Source organism: Acanthopagrus latus, chromosome 12, assembly GCF_904848185.1.
Source record: "Acanthopagrus latus isolate v.2019 chromosome 12, fAcaLat1.1, whole genome shotgun sequence".
In the NCBI taxonomy this organism is placed as follows: Eukaryota; Metazoa; Chordata; class Actinopteri; order Spariformes; family Sparidae; genus Acanthopagrus; species Acanthopagrus latus.
In genome coordinates, this window is record NC_051050.1 from 22894167 (window position 1) to 22915118 (window position 20952).

General features: G+C 42.0%; 2 protein-coding genes across 4 annotated transcripts; both read left to right on the forward strand.

Annotated features, from left to right (window-relative positions):
- The first annotated feature begins 742 nt into the window (after positions 1-742).
- On the forward strand, positions 743-14377 carry aif1l (allograft inflammatory factor 1-like). The gene is made up of 6 exons (XM_037117957.1): positions 743-928; positions 1172-1233; positions 3792-3858; positions 7584-7625; positions 8649-8811; positions 12316-14377. The coding sequence occupies exons 1-6, from the start codon at positions 904-906 to the stop codon at positions 12401-12403; spliced, it is 447 nt and encodes a 148-aa protein (XP_036973852.1). The 5' UTR covers positions 743-903; the 3' UTR covers positions 12404-14377.
- Positions 14378-18162: 3785 nt separating this feature from the next.
- rad1 (RAD1 homolog (S. pombe)) lies at positions 18163-20672 on the forward strand. Of its 3 annotated transcripts, none has more exons than XM_037117346.1 (7): positions 18163-18322; positions 18570-18771; positions 18911-19019; positions 19130-19287; positions 19426-19526; positions 19683-19781; positions 20098-20275. In XM_037117346.1, exons 2-7 carry the CDS (start codon positions 18577-18579, stop codon positions 20273-20275), a joined length of 840 nt encoding a protein of 279 aa, XP_036973241.1. In that variant the 5' UTR covers positions 18163-18322; positions 18570-18576. The 3 variants fall into 3 exon arrangements, with proteins under 3 accessions (XP_036973241.1, XP_036973242.1, XP_036973243.1); XM_037117347.1 differs by having other exon boundaries at positions 18182-18308; XM_037117348.1 differs by lacking the exon at positions 18163-18322 and having other exon boundaries at positions 18577-18771; positions 20098-20672.
- Positions 20673-20952: the final 280 nt, after the last annotated feature.

A 20952-nucleotide genomic window follows, 5' to 3' on the forward strand; every position in this document is an offset into this window, starting at 1 on the left:
CCATGACAATACAGGAGGCCATCTCCTTTACCCACACATGTAGCGCAGGCATATCCACTTATCTCCAGTATAAAGCTGCCATCCTCCTGTCCTGCAGGAGTCCAAAATCAAGTAGCGTTAACCTGTTTTGAACTAACATTAACATTTTTGGGATACATACGTAATACACACATTCCTGCCTGATAAGTGACCTCCAATCACAGATATAGTTTGAACAGCTGCTTGTGAGTATTGCTCTACTTTGGGACAGTCTCACACACAGTGAAACAAAATGCCTCTTCCCTCTAAACCTTTATCAGTTCAGGGACATCAGGGTGTTTATATTAACATATTACATACTGTGCCACTTTTACAAAATAAAACAGCCAACTACTGCATCACGTTTAATCACAAATGCACTCTCCTCTGAGTATAATTAATAATTATAATATTATATACTATTCTGGTGTATACCTCTATAAGAACTATACTTTGCTGACTTTGCTTTGACAACAGTATCACTTCATCCAGGGTGCTGTGTGTTTATCGTTTGCATTGTGATTCTGAATATAATAATAAAAATCTTTTTTTGTATTATTTAAATGTATTTGTACTTGTTTCTGTGCACTTGTGCAGCTACAACGCCTCAATTTCCCCTCTGTGGATCAATCAAATCTCTCTTTTTTTTTTATCTCATCTGTATGAGGGCGGTCGCTCGTTTATTTTGAAAGGTGTGACCGGATGTCCGTTAACTAAATGCGTCCGTCTTGACCCCCCACTCTCCGAGTGCCAAGTGGCCCAGTGAGCCCAATCTCTCTAACGGTCAGTAGTAGAGTATCGCCCCGGCGGACGGTTGCGGCAGCCCCCTGGCTCGGATATTTCTCTTTTTTTTCTGGATTTTACACATCACAGATAAATTCCGGGATGCCTTCAAACAAAAACACCCAAGGTAAGAAAAAACACAATAGCGGACTAGCTTGTCTATTTTTTCCCGGGCATCAGCTTCTCTCTGTGTGTGTGTATGTGTGTTGCTAGCTAAAAAGCTTAGAGTCTTTACAATGGAGCATCAGCGGGGCCGGCTACCGTCCAAGATTAGCCTCCTCCTCTGTCGATACCAACTAGCTTTGCTGTTAAAATAAAAATAACAGAAATAATAATATTATAATTCTGTTTATTTATCTGTTTTCTCTAGGGGGTAAAACCTTTGGACTCTTGAAGGAGCAGCAGAGGCAAAAACTGGAAGAAATAAACCAGGTACGTACGCGTGTTTTGTCTGTTAACACTGTCTGACGGCACCTCCTCCTCAGGGGGGGATTTGAACCTAATAATGAACACGCACACACTTGACTTGGCATTGGCCTTGTTCGTGAACGTGAGGCCACATTGATGATTCAAGGCAGTTACGTTTAACAGTCCTGGCAGCTCCATGAATAATGAATCTGTCCCCTCCTCCTCCTCTCCCTACATGCCAGTCACATTTATTGGAGTTTGACACGTTGATGCGTTTTATTGATTTCCCCCTGCGGTCTCATGGCACTTGTTGAATGGCAGCATGCTGTCACACATGTCTGTGCAGAGTATTTGCCTTCTGACCTGATCATATTGATCTGCTCATCACAAAAAAAGAAAAATGCACTTGAAGCTCGTCTGTGCACGCTGTGAGCTGCTCCTCTCTGGACGGGGAACAGGTGTCTGAATGAGCCCCTTTGTCCAACATTAGGCCTCGCTTGGGCAGATATCTCTGTAGCAGTTCCCACAGATTAACTAGATGTCTGTATAATCTCTTGTTTCCCCCTGCTTTGCTCTGGCTGGACGCCTGTCATCAGCTCCCCACATGGACAAAACCAGGTCGCGGCAAGAGGGCAGCCGGGAGCGCCTGTCACATTCCTGTGCAGGCACTCACCCTCTTCCTTCCTTCATGGAGATTTATCCAGGCTTTAATATCCTTCTTTTTCATCAGAGAGATGGGAGGAGATATGACCCACAATTCCTAAAGCAGCTAGGGTCTAAAAATAACAGTTGCGCTGTGATTAAATCCACATTATATGAACATGGGTGCATTTACAGAAGATGATCCTCTGGGGATGAAACTTCAGATCCTGTGAAAAAAAAAAAAATCTCATCTCATGAATGCAGCTATTTATATTCTGTGTTTATTTTATTTACATTGGTTATTAGAGAAGCGATGCACCAATTTTGAAATTCTGCCCCGATGCCCATGTTGAGAACGGTGCCATGGTTTTTTGTTTTGTTTGTGTTGATTATCTTGTGTTTCTCTTTAGATGTCCTTTCACCTGTGTCTGCGTGTTGGTTTGTCAGCAGGATTACACACAAACTACTGAACACATTTCTATAAAACTTGTAAGTTGGGTCCATGCCATGTTTTGGGTTGGATCAGGATAAAGGATCTTTTTGTTTTTACCTGCTTTCTTTAACATTCTAATATAAGGCATTTCTCTACATTTTTGTTATTTTCTTGAAAAATAACAACAGAGGATATTTGGTCTTTGCTGCATGTTGTTGTAGGCTCCCCTTTTCTGCCAGTGAACGAAAGAAATCTTCTAGAACTACAACAATCCCTTGCAAGCTAATCGCCAGAATAAATGTTGGAATTGAACGTTACTGTTACGTTAGAACTTAACATTTCTCAATTTTATGTTATGATTAAGCTGTGCTTATGGTCTTGGTTAAGGTTGCGAAATGATCACGTTTTGTCTTAAAATTACCGGCTTTGGTCACCACAAAGTCAGCTGCAGACATCACGAGGTCTCTTTTAAATCATTCTGTTTCTTCACCACATATATGGCTGGAGACGCTCTGCATTCATATCAAAACAAAGCTGATTTTTGTTCCGATGTGTCTTTAAAACCATGCAGTGGTTTCACACTTACAGATGTTGAAACGCGGTCTCGATCTGTAGTCACCGGCTGAGCAGCCTCCTCCCTTTAACTCCACCACCGTCCCCATGTCAAGTCGAAATTCTCTCAGTCAAGGTTCTTGTATGTGAATGTTTTCCGGTTTTGTTACGACTCTGTGACAGTAAACTGAGTATCTTTGTGTTGTGGACAAAATCAGATATTTGAGAAAATCATCTTGAGCTTTGAGAAACATTTTTGCTCCATTTTCAGCTGCAGTCAGTAGCTGCATTTGAACTCTGTATTACGAAACGTTCTGTGCAGAGATACTGACCGAGATTTCACAGCCTATTATACTTCTTCAAATATACTTGCATACTTGTGAGATAACACTAACATTCCTGTGTGCTTGGTGGAGTTTCAGCCGTGATTCAGCACCGCTGAGTCAAGCGTCTGAGATAAACATCCAGTTGTGGTGTTTACCCTCTTCACCCTTAATTACAAGCCTGACAGACACACAGAGGTCAACACAGAGAACAAAATCAGCCTCTGTCCCTCTCCATCGCTCTTCCTTCCGTGTAGATTGACTCCCACATGGCAGATTGACTCCCACATGGCAGACTGCGTCATTATAGTTTCATTAGAATAGCTCCCTTCAGGCTCTTTCGCTCTACACCCTTGTGAGATGTCCCACTTAATGAATACAGTGATAAGTAAGGACAATTCAGGAAGGGGGAGGCCGGTGAGTCATCATTCTCACGTTGGAAGTTTCTGACACAGAACACAGTCAGATTCATGTTGTTAATGCTCTACTTTGTGTGTGTGGGGGTTTCAGTCCTCTTTGATTGTATAACAAAGATGGAAGTTTCACTGAAAATGAGCCAAAAGCTGATTCAAGTTCGTGTCGTAAAACCAGTTTTCTCTGATGACCATCCTCTTTCTCCCCCTCCCCCTCAGGAATACCTGGAAGACCAGAAATACAGGGATGAAGAAGACCTGGCCGAGAAATTGGAAAGTCTCAAAAGTAAGCAGAAGCAGTCTTCCTCTCAGTAGTTTCGGTATCTGCAAGCATGTGGTCTTTTTTTTTTGTGAGGGCGTGCTCCTTTTCCTGGCTTTTGTCTTAACCTAAGTATTTGTTTGTTTGTTGGCAGTCTGTACACGAACCCACAATTCTTCTGCATTTTTTTTTTGTTTTTCCTCTGTGGGAGAGACAGACTCGCTGTGATTTCTGAGAGATTTGCAAGGCCAAGTCCTCGGCGGCCTTGGAGGAATGTGCTGGGGCGTTCCTCTGCTTGTTGTTATAATATTCAGAACTTTGGCGGGTAAACTCGCAGCTCCTGGGAATAGACAAAAACACTGCAAATAGTAGGGTAATTACTGCAACATGATTGCATGATTTATCAAAGAACTCCACCCCATTGCTCAGACATTACACATCAGCGTTGTGTGTGTCCGTGTGAGTATTTCAGCTTTCTTTTTCTGCGGATGTGAGTCCTTTTATCTGTGATTTCTCCAGACGGGTTAGCATGAGGCTGTTCAGTCTTATAGGGGGCATATGTCTTGAGATGAGGAACATGCTCCAGTGTCCTACTTGCAATCTGCTCTCGCTGGAGGAAATAGAGCAGTGATATATAAACAGTAAGGGGACCCGACACCCAGGTCCTGGGAGGGTTGCTGTTTTTTCGCCTTTTTCCTTTCTTTTTCCATACTGTCCCAGCAACCCAGAGGTCGGTATCCAAACGCTGTGCTTGAACTACCCGCTGAAATCCGTAAATGCAGCTCCAGACCAGAAAAGCTTTTATACAAAACCTCCCGTTAATGTTTTTAAAAGGCTGCAGCAAGTAAAGTTGGTTTTCAGACTAAAAACGCAGTCCATCATTTTTCTTAAATCTGTTATATTATGTTTATCAAACCCACATTCAGGTAATTTCATGCAGAGCAGCAATAACTGGCAAACCTCGCTTCATCACCAGGCTGACCTTGTAATGACACTGGATAAAAGTTTCCAGCAGCTGACTTCAGCTCAGCAGGTGATTCATCGACCACATTTAATCAGAGCAGCACGCAGCCAGTGCAGCGAATCATGTTGTGTTTTCACAAGTTGGCGAAAGAAGAGACAAACACCAACAGGTGATGACGTGTGAGAAACTAAGCCTGAAGTTTGTCTGATGATCACCAGGTAGACATTCGTTACACAGTAGAGACGACATCAGTTTTAAATGCTGCTTACCCCGTCTGCCAGACAGTTGTTCTATCAAAACATCAAGACATTGTGTCAAATCACCAGAGATCCAACTCAGTTGCCAGACTACATGTTGGCATACGGACTTCTGCAAAGTACGGCTATGTTGCAGGTTTTTTTTATGTTTCTTTGATTCAGTTTTCAGTGTTATGTCGTGGCAGGAGATGTCACGAGGTCTCCCTTAAAACATCTGCTTTGTCGCCACAAACATGGAAATTGTCCCGAGGTCTCCTTAAAAATATCCAGTGGTTTCACACTTACAGATGTTGAAATGTAGCCTTGAACTGCGCTCACTGGCTTGGCAACCTTCTCATTTAACGAAGCTTAACCACCCTCTCCACCTTTGATCATAAACATGTAATGTGAACGTGACGCATATTGTAGAAATGTCAGTTCGATACCTAAACTGCGTACCGGTGTTTTGTGGAAACGTTAACTGCTAACATTTTATTCTGCAAGCTGGGCTTAAAAAGAGAACAGAAATCAAGCTGTTTTTAGAATGAACAGATTCCTGCACAGAAGCGTTTATCTAACCCTCGGGGTCAGTGTCTTTTAAAAGGATGGGAACATTTTTGTTTATTTGCGGGTCAAAATGACAGAGGAAGTCATTATCCTCTTACTTTAAAAAGCTCTAAAGCTCTCAAACTGATTGGTGGACAAAACTCCCCATCAAACCGCTCCACCTAAATCAAACTTAAGTCACAGACCTCCTCATTGACGTCAAATATCGACGTGATGCCGCAGGATGAATGTAGGTCAGGAAGATTCACTGAAGACTCGAGGGTTGTTCAGTCGAGCTGCTCTCTGTGGCTGCAGATGATCAACAGGCTGCTCTACGACAAGTGGCCCACTCAAGAACGGCTCTGTGTGTGTGTGTGTGTGTGTGTGTGTGTGTGTGTGTGTGTGTGTGTGTGTGTGTGGAGGCCCCTCTCCCCATAGTTTACGAACAGGGTTAGCATTGTCCTGTCGCTCGCCCCCATGGGTTCACACAGTTAACACAGTTCTTTCTCTTCCTCGCTCTCTCTCACACACACACACACACACACACGCGCACACACAGAGCTGCCAGTGTGGAACAGAAATAGCGGGTGAAATCTGACTAAAGTGGCTTTCTGGACAAAAGATAATGGGGGAAATTGAGGGAGAAGCGGGAAAATGTCTGCCTTGGGTCTTTCAGTTGCATGATGGTGATAATATTTTATACATTATACACACTTTTTGGTCATTGTACACAGAGTAAGTACTAAAATCGTGGCAGGTTGTGAAATTTTTAGAAGTCCTGTCTGAAATGATGATACTATAAAACTGTGATGGAAATGGAGGGCAGAGCAGCTCTCTTCTTCTTCTCTTCTTCTTCTCTCAGTCCAGATTCTGAATGCAGCAGAACCACTTTAGTAACCCAGATGCTGAAACAACTTCCACTGAAGTGTAGTGTGATTAACTCTAAACGTGACATTGGTGGTGTGCTGAGATTTTAAAGCAGGACTACTGAGTCGAAATCTGATATTGTTTCACCGCAGATGGTGAACAAAAAGCCATTAAAACATGAGTGACACGGATTAGAGCTGCTGTCGCTAATGTGCTCTCTGCAGCTGTTCAGCCGAAGATCGTGTATGAGATAGTGCGGAAGACACCCTTTTATTTAAGAGTAATAATTAAAAGATCATTTAGAAGCTAGTTTTAAGGACCACTGTTTAGCTGGCATCGATGAAATAAAGCTGTAGTACTTGATTAAAGGATAGTTTAACTCAAAATTCAAAATGTAGTCTTCTAATCTCTCCACATGCGGCAGGAAGTTAGATGTTTCGTACTCAACAAAACATTCCTGGAGCCTCGAAATTCAGAAATATTTTGTGGACAACCAAACTTTGGACAGGGCGAATTCTAGCTGTTGCGCCCTGCTCTGTGCTAAGCTTAGCTAACTGTCTCTTGTATCAGACAAATGTGAGAGTGGTATCAATCTTCTCATCGAACTCTCGGCAAGAAAGACAATAACCAGTTGCACAATAGTGATAGTTTGGTGTTTAAGAAGAGCAAGCAGCTCTAAATCTTGCTATTTGTTCAGCTCAAACTGAAGTGAAGCATCTGTTTGTGAAGCATCAGTGGTTTGTCTGCATGTTAACAGACCTGGAGTATCAGGTTTAATCTGAGCGAGTTTCTTCTGTGTTTGAACATCTCGTCTAACTCTTTGTCCTCTCACTCTCTAATCTGTCTCACCTGCCAACCCCACTCAGCTGCCCTTTGCCTGCTGTCTGCTGACAGACATCCAAAACACACACATACAAAGAAACACACCTGTCATCGTCAGCTGTTTGTGTCTTTCCTTTTGCCAAGTCAGCTGTCGGCAGCGTAAGACAGTGAGATCACAGACCGTGCGTTAACAGTTGCTGATGTGCAAAATGCCAGCTGAGCATTGGTATTAAAACGATGGACCAGCGTATGTGGTGTGTGGGCAGAGAATAAATTACCACCGTTAGTCATGATCTCTTGTGTGTTTTGCTTTACAGATAAATATGCCGAGTTTGACCTGAACGACCAAGGAGAGATTGGTGAGTAACAGTAGAGCTAGAAAACACCAACTGCAGCTCAAACAACAACAACTGTCAGCAGACTCGTGTGCAGTGTCGACACGAGGGAACAGTAATTAATACTCCGAGTGTGTGTGTTGTCCGACCAGTGTGAGCACTGTGCTTGAACAGGCTCGTGTGTCATGTTTGTGTCCTGTGTGTAAAGTGAGACCTCACTGTACATCCGTGTGAAAGGTCTGCAGTTGGTGAGCAGATGTGAGGCGGACTGTAGTGTCACAGTCAGACAACAGACGGGGCATCCGTCTGCAGATCCTGGAAGAAGTCGCTAAATTTCTCTTGGGACAAAGTGTGTATTTACTTACTTACAAGGGGTGTAAATTACAAGTTTCATCAGGATACAATACTATATTGATTCTTTGGACAGCAATATTATATTTGCAAATCAGTGAACTCTTGACTATGTATATATATATTATCTTTATTGACAGACTCGAAGTCCTGAAATAAAAGACACACACAAAATACAGACAAACGTAAGATTACACATAAATAGACATGTGTCCTCAATGGTTAAAAAACATTAAAATGTTTGGTCCAATATTTCCAAAAGCTGGAGGAATATCTTGCCTCACTTTGGGTAGGGTCAGTCAAAGACATTATAATCCCATTCCTTGACTCAATCAGCCGACACATAAATTTATACATAAAATTCCTAAGTAATGCCTGAAAAGTGGGAACATTACAGTTCACAAACATCTTATCTTTATGTTTTATAACCTTATAACTTCAAAACTAATGACATTTCTGTCAGACAGCAGTGACCCAGCAGCACTGTGGAGGTCTGGCTGTACGAGACTAACATTGTTAGCATTCACTCAAAGAATCCCTTCACCCTGAACCTCCACTATGTAACGCTGTGAGAAATGTTAGGGCCCAAGCTGACATAACATCATGAGGGTTGTTCGTGATTAGCAAACTGCATATGTGTAGGACTGTTGCAGTGAATTCAGCATGGATTTGATTGTCATCTGTATCTTCTTTCAGATCTGATGGGTCTGAAGCGGATGATGGAGAAGCTGGGGGTGCCCAAGACCCACTTGGAGTTGAAAAAAATGATCGTGGAGGTGACGGGGGGCAGCAGCAACGCCATCAACTACAGGGACTTTGTCAAGATGATGCTGGGCAAGCGCTCAGCAGTACTCAAACTGTAAGTAAACCTCAGCGCAGTAACGTGGAGACCCAGTTCTGTCTATGAACCATCTGCTCGTTCGCTGTGTTCGTCTGAGAGGGAGGATATGAATCGTGCGCTGTCAGCCATTTGTTTCATCCATCAGCAGGGGGTCCCGGGATGACTCGCGATGATGTCATTAGCCACATGCTGCGTTAGTGGTTAATCTCCATCTATGTAGCCTCTCCATAGTCAACCCATCCTTGTCTTTAGCTGGGATTAGGTAACTGACGATAGGCTTATTAAACACTAACAGTCATGTAGGACTGAAAGAAAATAACACAACTCTGTCGACAGTTTTTTTTTGTCAATGGACCCCGGTGGTTTAAGGTGACAGGTTTCCAGATATTTTGAAACGGCTGAGTGTAAACAGTGTAAGCCTTTTAAAGCAGCCTTGCAGTCGGGTTGAGAGTGTATCGGTCGCCGCCTGTCATTCGCGCTGGTCTAAGCTGGCTGGGCCCTTTGGCAGACAAATCTCATAATCCCAGTAACACCAAGCAGAGAAAATGCATAACTTTTCCTCCGTTTGCTCCCTCAACTATTTTTTTTTTTTTTTTTTTTTACGAGAGTGTTTCCCTTAATCCCCCCCCAGCCACTATTTATAAATGTCTCATTCCCTTATGACCTCACTTGTCCACTCAGTAGGATTCTAGTAAATATAATCAGATGTTGAAATTTCACTACTTTGGATCGGTATTTTGAGGAAGGATTTGCTTCCCTCTTATGAAATCTAGCTCAGCTGTGCAGAATTAACACATTGGGAGCAGGAAAATGAGTGTTCATTTGAGTGAGTGTGTATTAGTGACCTCCACTTTTTTGTCGTGTATATTACAGATGTATTCCTCGCTCTGATTAAAAAGTGAAACGCTGGTCACAGTGTGTAGTTTATCTGCCCATATAGAATATCTCGCTGTCTCAGTCTACTGATCTCTGTTCGCTGATAGCTGCAAAAGGTCTACAACGCCTCTCTTGTGTGCCGCTGTGTTTGTCTCTAGAGAGAGGAGAGGGGAAGGGAGGGGAGGGAGAGCAGTGTTATTCAGAGCATTAGGAGGGCATTGGGGAGTTGCAATGGGAGGAAATGATTGAGGTCATGCTCTCAATTGGGCCTCCTTTGTAGAAGCTCTTTGAATAAAGTTGCTATTGGAGAAAAGTGCATGAGGACAGCACAGTCAGTCTAGTTTATTGAACCAGGATGTTTGAGTGACAGATGAGCCTTTTTGTTTTATGATAACAGTTGTTTAACAAGTGGTGGCAACAGCTGCGAGGAGTCATCTGCAACAAAAAACTTCTGATTTTAGGCTTTACAAAAAAACAGAATTCCACAATTTTGGGGGAATTAGTTGCTGCTCAATTTATCAGAGTCCACATTTATCAATGGAGGGGATCTCAGAGATTACTGTTTTACTTTTAGGATTAAGAAGTGAATTTATCCTCACTCCCATTTATCAACCTGACCACAGCAGCGATCTGTGGAGGTGACTTCCATTGTCAAGTGTTTATCTGCTGTAAATTGTAAAGGTTAACATTACAGAAAGGAAAGAGGTAAAGAGAGAAGAGAAAAGTGTTTGGGCAGTGCTGAGTTTAGTGATTTAAGATTAATTCAAATTACACAGACACACACTATGCCACTGTTCACTATCTTACATCTAATACGCTGCGATCAGGCTGTTCAATACAAATACATCTGACATGGGCCGGGAAAAATGTTCACGGATTAGATAATGTTTCAGTTTTGTTACATTTAGTTTCATTTGCTGAGTTTGTTTTCTAACTCTCTCACTGTCTCATAATAAAAGTGCAGAATATATTAAAGGAAAAGGGTTTTTTTTTTTAAATACATTTTAATGCAGAATTCTTACATATTTTTAAATAAGAATATCACAGGGTTCGTACCTACTGACATAATATGACTGTGTGTGTATGTGTACGTCTGGTATGCACTGTAGACTGCAGTCTATGGTAAACAATAACAAGATTAGGTCAACCGGTCACTTTATCTATTAAGCTAATCTGTCCACGTATCAGATTAGCCTAACATAACATTAGATTAAATTATACATATACGTTGATATCAATTCTAATAGACACAGTTAAAACAATGCAGTTCAGATATTTACAATGTCTAATTTATGAACAAAAGCAGGACATTCGACTTGTAATTGGATCATCGGTGGATCAGGAGTTGACTCGTGACTCTTAGCGGTGACCCCGACCGACTCTCTGTAACAGAGGAGGTATCAGTAGTGTGGAGGAAAAGGAGGCAGTGAATTGGAGAGCGGTTGCAGGAGAGATGTGCCAGCAGAGCGTGAGTTGCAGAGTGCCGGTTTCTCCGCTGGGATCATTGCTCCTTATGGGCTTAGTGGAGCTTTGCAGAGTTTTCCAAAAAAGGAAATTAAAGACAGGCATTCGCTCTGAATAGCTCCCGTCAGATCACTCACTCTACTGTGTACGGCCTAAACTAGTATTCCCCGCAGTCCCTTTGTGGTTTCCCCCTCATTCCTTTCACTTACTGCCCGGCTATTTCATACCCCAACTGTAACTGTGGCTTCTTGTATCGTCCCGGAGCCGATTATCCCTCCTCACTCACACATCCTGCTCGCATTGTTTGTCTTCCTCTTGCTCGCTTCTTTGACTACACTCTGTTCGCCTAATTTACTGTTTACATTTTGCGTTCTTTATGCCTCTCTCCGTGGTGCTGAAGCCATTAAAAACAATGTTGTCTCTGTTTCCATGTATCTTATTAACTTCAGTTAAAGTTATTTGTAGGTTAATCAATTAGCCAACTGCCAGAAAGTTTAACTTTTGATTGGTTATTTAACTAAAATATCTGTTTCAAGTCTCTCACTCGCGATGGGTTGCTGCTTTTCTTTCTTTCGTGTGGTTATAAATTGATAATTTGGGTGTTTGTTCAGACAAAATGAGCTCTTTAAAGACTTCAACTTGAGCTTCAGGAAACTGTAACTGCTCTTTTTATATCCTTGTATTTTATAGACCAAAAGATTAGACTACTAGTTGAGAAAATCATCCTGATATAAACTGATAGTTGAAAGTCGTACAGTTGTGCTTTTGTTGACTGCTGAGCACCGCACAGTGCTGTAAACATATTTGATTGGCGTGCTCGCTGTCTAGCAGTCGCACAGGTTGAGGCAGCCTGTGTGTTTATACTACAGACATAAACCAACGCAACCCCGAAGTTCGCCCTAGTATTCAACCAGACGCACTATAATAACCAACTCACACACCTCATTAACCACCCAGAAGTCTACACCACAGAGAAAGGCACCGAGTGCAGCCTAGCAACCACCGAGCAATCCTGCAGCACGCCAAACAAACCTGCTCTGCACAGGCAGCAAACACAGATGGATGCAGGATGGATACAAGTTCTTCTTACATAGATAGTGATGTATGTATTTATCTGATCTGTATCTAGATTTAAATACATGTCCCCTCTCTCTCTCTCTCTCTCTCTCTCTCTCTGCACAGTGTCTTAATCTTTGAGGACAAAGCCAACGGCGCCCCCTGCAAACCAGAAGGACCTCCTCCGAAGCGGGACATCGCTAGCCTGCCTTAAGCGCCAAACTGTCGGCGGAGCAGAGGGACCAGCGGTGGATTTTGCGTGACACTGAGTCATTCTCTTAACATGTGGAGTTTTGTATTAGTGTGGGACCAGTGATTCAGGGTGTTATTTTGTGATATACGGTGTGTGCAAGGTGTCTGTTATTTTTGGAAGAAGCCCCACAACTCACTAAAATGATGTTGGACTGTGAATATTATCATTCATTCTTTTATTTCCCTTAATTATAATAATGTAGCAACGATAGTCGATATGTGTAACCTGCGTCATTAATTACATTTTGTACTAAGTGTTTCATGGTTATTTTTTTAAGGGAAGACTCACGATTCTCCAGAGGTGGTTATCCTTCCTTGTTTCTTTTTTTTTTTCTTTTTTTGGACACGTTCATATTAATGTGAGAGTAGGACACTTTTGGAGAAGCACAAGGAAACTAAGCAGTTTTTTTCCAGCACATTTTTGCACTGTCCTCAGTGGTCTTGGATGGATTCCTGCCAGGCTAATCTTGGTCAGCTTCTCGCTTTTTAGATCAGGTGCCAGAGATTACAGGCCCGGGCCATTTCCTCTTAGTCAAAAAAAAAAAAAAAATCATCCGCCCCTGGAGCTGGAATACTGATCTGGAATCAGTAACATTATCATGGCCGCCTCATGATCTGAAATCTTTTTTTTTTATATAAATATATATGTAGATGTCTGTACTGCTATGAATATTCACTCCCACTAGTTGAGAGAAGAATAAGAGATCATGTTGACCGTGGGACTTTTGTTTTTTTGTTTGTTTTTTTTTTTTTTTTAGTGCGTGGCTTGAGGAACAGCAACTCAGTCTTTAGATCTGTAAGGTTAAAGCACATGTTAGTTTTGGAAGGAGTGTGATTTACAGGCACACAGCGAGCATCACAAATGTACATAGTATACTCCACACAGTACAATCATATTCTTTCCAAGTGCCTCAACATGCAGATACTGTAGAGCTAAAACACGCAGATTGGAGGGTGGAGGAGAAAGTTCCGTGCAAGCAGTCCTCTTAGCTCACTTATTCCTGAAAACGTTGAAATAATGTTTCTTTGTTATTTGGTGAGATAGTTTTAATGATGTTTGTCGAGTTATATTGATATGGTGTTTCAAAACTAGTTGCAGTGTTTGTTTTCCCTTCACCTACAGTTACTTTGTTTTATTTTTTTTATTTACATCACAGCAAATGTTTAAAAAAAAAACTGTATACGTTCTTAAACTTGTCTCGCAATTCATACGTGTGTTATGATTTGTAGCCGGCCATCCCGCTCTGTTAAACAACGGTTCATCGTCCTGTGAATTCTGTATTTTGTGCCTCAGTATTTGTCTCTCCACTTTTTAAATTTTTTCCTCTATCTCACACCATTTACTGTGAATTTGGTACGTAGTATTTTTAACCCCCGATTAACATGCTATGAACTATGTTATCTTGTTTTTCCGTCTGACAGGTTTGTTCCATCTTTCCACGTTGTTAAGATGCACATTGTTTGCAGACACCAAAGGAATTAAAAATTCTTTACACTGGCCGGTTACGTTTTTTTTGGAGTTGTTTTTATCGCAGTAATTGGAGATGTGTCTTGTTAAACTGCTGACTGGTTTTTGAGTTTGGGTGAAAAATGAAAATCGTGGTTAAATATCTTTTTTTAAAATTTCACTACTAAACACCAGTGTTTTGTCAGAGCTCATTTCCCACTGCTATGATGTGCTACAGTCAGAGAGACGTCCAGTCATGAATGCAGTAATGCTGCCATCAGGCTCGGGCTCTCACTGCACCACAGTACTGACAGATTCATCTTCCACTTCAGTCACATAACTGGTGTGTGGGAATCTGTGTGTTTCATTGTTATGATGCTTTCATTCCATATTTCCTTTCCCACCCACTTTCCATGTTGCTTGTTGTACGTGCAGATGTGTGCATACATACTCTCGAGCAATAAAAAAAATGTTTTCATGAAAAAAGGACACGGCAGTTTATACTCTTGATTTTTCTGTGTACACGTTCCATTTCACTGGGTGTTTCAAAGGGAGTCGTGTTGTGCGAAGTCTGAACGAGTGAGTCGTGAGTCAGGAGTTCATTCCACCACTGAGTCACCAGAAAAGATAAGACTCTGTCACCCACTTAAAAACATGGTGCGTGCTTTTAGCTCAGCAGCTACGGTGAAAATCTGGGGCTGAAAAAAGGGTGTAAATAATGTTTTTTCATATCAATTTGGGATCCCAGGGCTTCCAGAGACTTTTGTAACAAGTCCCCATCTACAGAAGTGTTTTGCAGAATATTAAACTTCAGCTGTCTTTCCATCCATATGGGGCTGAGTACATGATTGCTGTGTCTCAATTCAGGGTCTGCATCCTTCGAAGGACCCGGCCTCTGCGGTCTTCAAAGACGGTCGAGCCTTTGGAGCATTTCCTGGTTGCTTCACCAGATGTTTTACCCTTATGTCACGATTTCTGCCGCTCAGGCCCACAAAAGTGACGATCCACGCCACACGATGTCACCATTTTCTCTCTTTCTTTATTCTTTTTCGGGCACGCAAAGAATCTTGGGATGTGTGAGGCCATGACGGATAGTAGCAGTGCGTCCTCCAAAAAGAGGGAAAAGAAGGAGCTTTGAATCGGGACAGACTTCACGCAGTGTTGTGACGTAATTGGCCTTCAAATGTTTCCTCTGAAGGATGCAGACCCTGAATTGAGACACAGCAAATGACTGAATTGTCCTTTGTGGGTGAACTTGTCCTTTAACCTCCTACTTCTAAAAGAGCTTCTCTGCTCAATCAGGATTTATTAAAGGTGGGAGGCTTCAAGTATTAGGGTGCATGTTGGTTGATGATGTGCCTGAGAATAGAATAACATATTGCATCATATTCTAACCAGTTCAGGTATATTTTACTATTTTATCTGCCCAGCACAATACAAAATATATGATAATTAAATATGTATTCAAAATACTCCCCATCTTTGAGTGTAAGCAGGAGGCCTACAATAACATGCGTGCTAACAGGCGGATCCAGCGGGATTATAATAAGCACCTCTGTAATTAAAATGATAATCACCGTTGCATGTAAGAAACTGCCTGGAGCTTATGTAGGCACAGAAGTAGCACAAGTTCGGACAGCGCAGGGATTCTTATGTAACTAACAAATAAAACATCCAGCTAACGAAGAGGCCACTGACCCCCAGGGGCCAACAGTAGGTCCACAGTGTCTCTTACAGTTTGCAGCATCACATTTGTTTTACACCTTTAGCTGCATGGCATTTATTTCCTCAGATCTCAAATAAAAATCCTCCTCTTCCTCAGAAAGACTTATTTAATGTCCCTCCATCGGTCTGTCTATTTCACCTGTGTTCAGGAGATTCACAACATTTATTTCCAGCCACTGTCTCTCTGGTTTTTGATTCATCTCGCTGCTGATTGCTCAGTTGAGACCAGTATTTAAGAGACGTATCATTCAGCATTGATTGTAATGAATGGGTTCATGGTTGAAAATGGGAGTGATGGACTCAGCACTGCAGTTCACCTCAGGGCAGGACAGCATCCTCGTCAGCGTGTGCTCGCCTGCGAGGATGCCGCCATCTATTGGTCGCTCACAGTCAGGACACGAGTGACAGATTTGGTAAGATATGAAACACTTCAATAAATTAATCCATGAAAAAAATGAGTCACATTGTTCCTGATTAACAACTCAAACATCTCAAATCTTATAATTACATTTTAGTAGAAACATGTGACCAGTAGCCAATAAATCCAACTGGAGCTGCAGGGCTTCATTAACATCATTATCAGCAGAAAACTACAGTATAATAAAATTATGATGTCAAGTACGAGCATTAACAGATGTTAACGATAATTGAGGAACATTTGCGCAAAGTTTGGCTCAGATAAAACATTCCCTTTTTTAGGAATATGGTCGATAATAAAACTATTGAAGAAAATCAGAGTCCAGTGAAGCTTGATTGTTTTTTTTAAAGGGGCACTCCGCTTAGTTTGAATTGCATTTGTTTTATTTGAAAGGTGCTCTATAAATATAGTTTGACTGGTTAATTGATTGATACAGTGTCCTGAATGACCTTTAGACAAGTTTTGGTGTGAACTCTAACTCTCCACTTGACCTTTGGCCTACTTCATGTAAGATAACACCTGTACAAGGACCCTCTAAAGACCTTGGATTCACTCTTGATCAGCAGCTCGTCATCGTTTTACCCACAGCCAACAAGAGGTGCTGATGGATCACCCAAGCAGGACTGACAAGCAGCCACAGGATGTCACCACTGGATGGACTCTGGCAATCACATCTGTAGCCGTTAAACATGTGAGAATATGATGAAACAGGAACAAAAGCGTGGAGGGACTGTCACTGGACCTCGCTCGACAAATGTGTGATGTGATGTGGGAACTAAGAGCAGAAACACATGCGACGATATGCTCATGATCTCAGACTTCTTGTGCTTCAAAATAGTTCAATCTCAGGGCACGTACAGAGAGCACACACACACACACACACACACACACACAGGAAACATGTCACTGACGAGGATTCCTGTTACTGTTAATTCCCTGCAGATCTCTCTGGGGAGTCATGGCAACTGTTCACCAGGCTATTCTTTTCTTTGAATAATCGACTGAGGTTTTCGCTCCCTGACTGAGTGAAACCTGTGTGCACGCTTTTAGAGGTATTATGTTGTACATTGGGCTTCAGGCTGTGATCTGAGATGCTTTGTCATCCACCGCAGTCACCGGGCAGCTTCACATCCTGACGAGCTGATTGATATTCACAGCACGTCTCTGTGGTTTCTCAGCCTTCCACGTCGTGAGGTACAGTAGAAGAGGCTCTGTTCGAAAATCAAGAAACACGGCCGAGCTCCCAGCTGCCTTTGGCTCGCTAACTTCGAGAAGTGATGGCGATTCCAACCCAGACCAGAACTGAACAAAAACAAGTTACATCTGGAACATCTGGAAGACTTCAGGGAGTTCACATCCATCAGAGAAGATCTGGACTGTTGACTTGTGTCTCAGCCAGACATGCAATTAAAAACACAAGACAGCAGGCGGACAAAACAACTTTGTTTTTTCCCTTGTAGATGATAAAGGAGATTCCAGCTCTATAGATCACATATGAAATACTATCATGGGAGTCAGTACTGTCCGTCCCACATTCTAGTTACCTTGATTCAATCTTTTATTTACATGGAATATCCTAAATAGTGGTGCAAATCTAAGGAACCTGTTGATCTGAAGGGGCACTCTGTCGTTTTGGAGAAGATATTCAAAATCTGAGGTAAAAATACAAACTCAGAAATATCTGTCTTTTCCAGACAAGTGAACAAACAAGCTGTTCTCAGAGGACGATAATGTCCAAGAACATTTTTGTCCTTTAAGGTCAGTTTGTTCATTTAGTTTCATCAGCCATGAAAACAAAGAGAGTTTGTTTAAACATAAACATCGAGCCAAAGAAGATCTTTCTCTTCTCATTAAAGTTCCTGTCCCCAAAACTACACAGTGTTAACACCTTAAGCTTTGGCATTTCCATGAACAAACTAGAAATAACAGGTTCTTTATTAAACAGTAAAAACAACAAGCTAAAATTGCTGTCAAAATGGACAAAAATAAGAAATAACATGTTCTTTATTACACAGTAAACAAACACAGTTATACTCCAAGGAAAACTATTAAACTAAAAAAAAAAATGTCAAAGTCTATTTTTTAAATTCTTAAAGTCTCTTCTTCACCCAACTGTCTGATATTTAAAATAAGGGGTAAATAGCTGTTCCTGGCCTGCAGGGGGCAGCACTACAGCTCACAGTGTATAATACAACCTACCGGAAATTCAATAGACGAAGAAGAAGTTGTGGCAATGGCGGTAAACCACTGTTGATAAACACTAAAGAAGAAGACGAGGTAGAAACAACTTTGTACGTGACTTTTAACACTAATATTTATTTAATTTTATTTACCAGGAATGTTAGAAAGCATACATACATATATGACACTGGATTTGTTGCTGTTTACGTAGTTTCAGCTCTGTTTACATGCGATTCGTTAACATATAGCCTAGCTTAAAAACAGGCCAACAACAGACAACATGACAGCTTCCTGCCAAAGTTGTTAACAACGAAACATGGCTCTTATGGATATTTTCGCCTCCTGACTTCTTCTCAGAGCCACGATGCCTCTGTCGACCCAGTCGCAAGCCGACGATGAGCAGTACGTGTTTGTGGCCAGTCTGGATAATGCTCGCAACCTGTCCAACATACTGAAGTCGATCACGTTCAAAGACAATGCCATCTTCAGCGCTACACCCAACGGGCTGAAGGTGACTGTGGAGGACTCCAAATGCATGCAAGCTAATGCCTTCATCCAGGTGTGTTTGCTTTATATTATATAATAATCCCTCCACTTGTTTACTGGGTAAACACTGAGGAAATTCTCCACTTTAATGTTGTACAGCCTTGAGTTCCCCTGAATTTAAAATCAGATATGTTGTCTTTTTTTGACTCCAGGCTGATATCTTCCAAGAGTTCACAATAAAGGAAGACTTGGTGGGCTTTCAGGTCAACCTCACCGTGCTGCTGGACTGCCTCAATATCTTTGGAGGGAGCACGGTACAAGGTAAAGATAAATTAAACATTTGTTCATCTCTCTCAGCCCTCATTAGATGATATATACATCTCAGGTTTGGCTTAACATGTTTTTATTATCTCCCTCGTGTGATTTTGCAGGAGTGTCCACAGCCTTGCGGATGTGTTACAGGGGCTACGGTTACCCTCTGACCCTGTTCCTGGAGGAGGGCGGCGTAGTGACCGTGTGCAAGATCAACACACAAGAACCAGAAGAGCCTGTTGACTTTGATTTCTGCAGCAACAACGTCACAAACAAGGTGAACTTTAACACTCGTGCTATTTAATATCGTGAAAGAGATGTATACATACAAAGACTAAATCAACTCTTGAGAGGTGCATGGCAGCATCTTCAAGTTGAGTGCAAAACTCATGTACCTCTGGCTGTTTTTCAAAAGGTGATCCTGCTGTCAGAGAGTCTGAAGGAAGCCTTCTCCGAACTGGACATGACCAGCGAGGTGCTGCAGATCACCATGTCCCCCAGCCAGCCATACTTTAGGTGTGTGTTGAAACTAAAATCCTTTTTAAAACATCACTTCTTGCTCTGCAGTATCATTTTTACACTGAATTTGCCTTGTAATTATATTTGTAAAATCCAAAGATCTTCAAGGTATCATTCTTCTTACATTCTTGTTTGATTTGTTCTGGTCCTCAGGTTGTCGACGTTTGGCAACTCTGGAAACGCCCATTATGATTATCCCAAAGACTCCGAAATGATGGAGCTGTTCCGATGCACCACGACACAAACTAACAGGTCAGCAAAGAGAAATACACTTCACTGCTCCTCTTGACTGGGGCAACTGAGACATGAACATGACAACCAGAATGGCAGTATACACAGTCACAGTGCACAGTGTAAATACAGAATGCAGCTTGTTATTGCAGCTAACGTTTCAGACAGATGCATCCTCAGTGGGTGGGATCAAGACAAAAGTGAGGGAATTGAGATGCACCCTCTGGTCTTACATTATGATGTTCACGTGTAGTACCACACACTGAATGTCTCTATGTTTGCCTGTAATGAGTCTCATTAAAGCTCCACATTATGTCCCCTCTGTGACCTGTGACAGGTACAAGATGTCCCTGCTGAAGCCGTCCACCAAAGCCCTGGCTCTGTCCTGTAAAGTCTCCGTGAGGACGGACAGCAGGGGCTTCCTCTCTCTGCAGTACCTGGTCAGGAACGACGACGGACAGATCTGCTTTGTAGAATATTACTGCTGTCCTGACGAAGAGGTGGAGGAGGAGTGATTACAGTCCTTTAACTTCCACTTTAAATGAGAACCTTAACCTTCCGTGGTGGCCAGTCACATTGAAGAAGAAGAAGAGGCAGTGCAGCCAGTGGATGTACACGGGAAAAAAGCTGGAATTGAAGGACATAATGGAAAAAGGACAAAGTGGCATTGGTGGAGAATCAACTGGATCAACAGTCCTGTATGAGTGGAGCACTGATACTGGTTAGTGGAACTATAATGTCACCTAGCTTGTCTTATGTACATTAGTGCAGTTCAGACCACTTTAATACTGAGTTCATAATTTCATAATGGTATGTACAGTTACTGTATATTGTGTTGTAAATATGGAGAGACCTGGGTTTGTTTTCCAGCACTTGCCTTAAACTAAATTAATTTATACTGTTCACGTTTCAGTTACAGCCACAATCTGTCTGCTTTCAGTATTCGGTCTCATGTTTCTGGACCTTCTCCTTTGACTCATGCAGCGCGCTGGTTACTGGGTCATAAAATGGGACACTGAAGACATGATGCACTTACATATTTCTCTCATGGTGTCTGGTGTAGTACGTGTGCAGGCAGCAACACAGATTTTTATGGCACAACAACCATCTCAGAAAATGTTACAACATGGTATTAAACAGTTATAAATCAGTCAAAATGACCAGAAATAACCAATAATTTAGGCTGAAAAAA

What these genes read in the sequence shown, in the direction of transcription:
- aif1l (XM_037117957.1), top strand. Translation starts at nt 904, where the DNA reads ATGCCTTCAAACAAAAACACCCAAG. An exon ending in GAACGACCAAGGAGAGATTG is followed by an intron (nt 7,626 to 8,648) that starts GTGAGTAACAGT and finishes ATCTTCTTTCAG; the next exon opens with ATCTGATGGGTCTGAAGCGG. An exon ending in CGCTCAGCAGTACTCAAACT is followed by an intron (nt 8,812 to 12,315) that starts GTAAGTAAACCT and finishes CTCTCTGCACAG; the next exon opens with TGTCTTAATCTTTGAGGACA.
- rad1 (XM_037117346.1), top strand. Translation starts at nt 18,577, where the DNA reads ATGCCTCTGTCGACCCAGTCGCAAGCCGACGATGAGCAGTACGTGTTT. An exon ending in AAGCTAATGCCTTCATCCAG is followed by an intron (nt 18,772 to 18,910) that starts GTGTGTTTGCTT and finishes TTTTGACTCCAG; the next exon opens with GCTGATATCTTCCAAGAGTT. An exon ending in GCAACAACGTCACAAACAAG is followed by an intron (nt 19,288 to 19,425) that starts GTGAACTTTAAC and finishes GTTTTTCAAAAG; the next exon opens with GTGATCCTGCTGTCAGAGAG.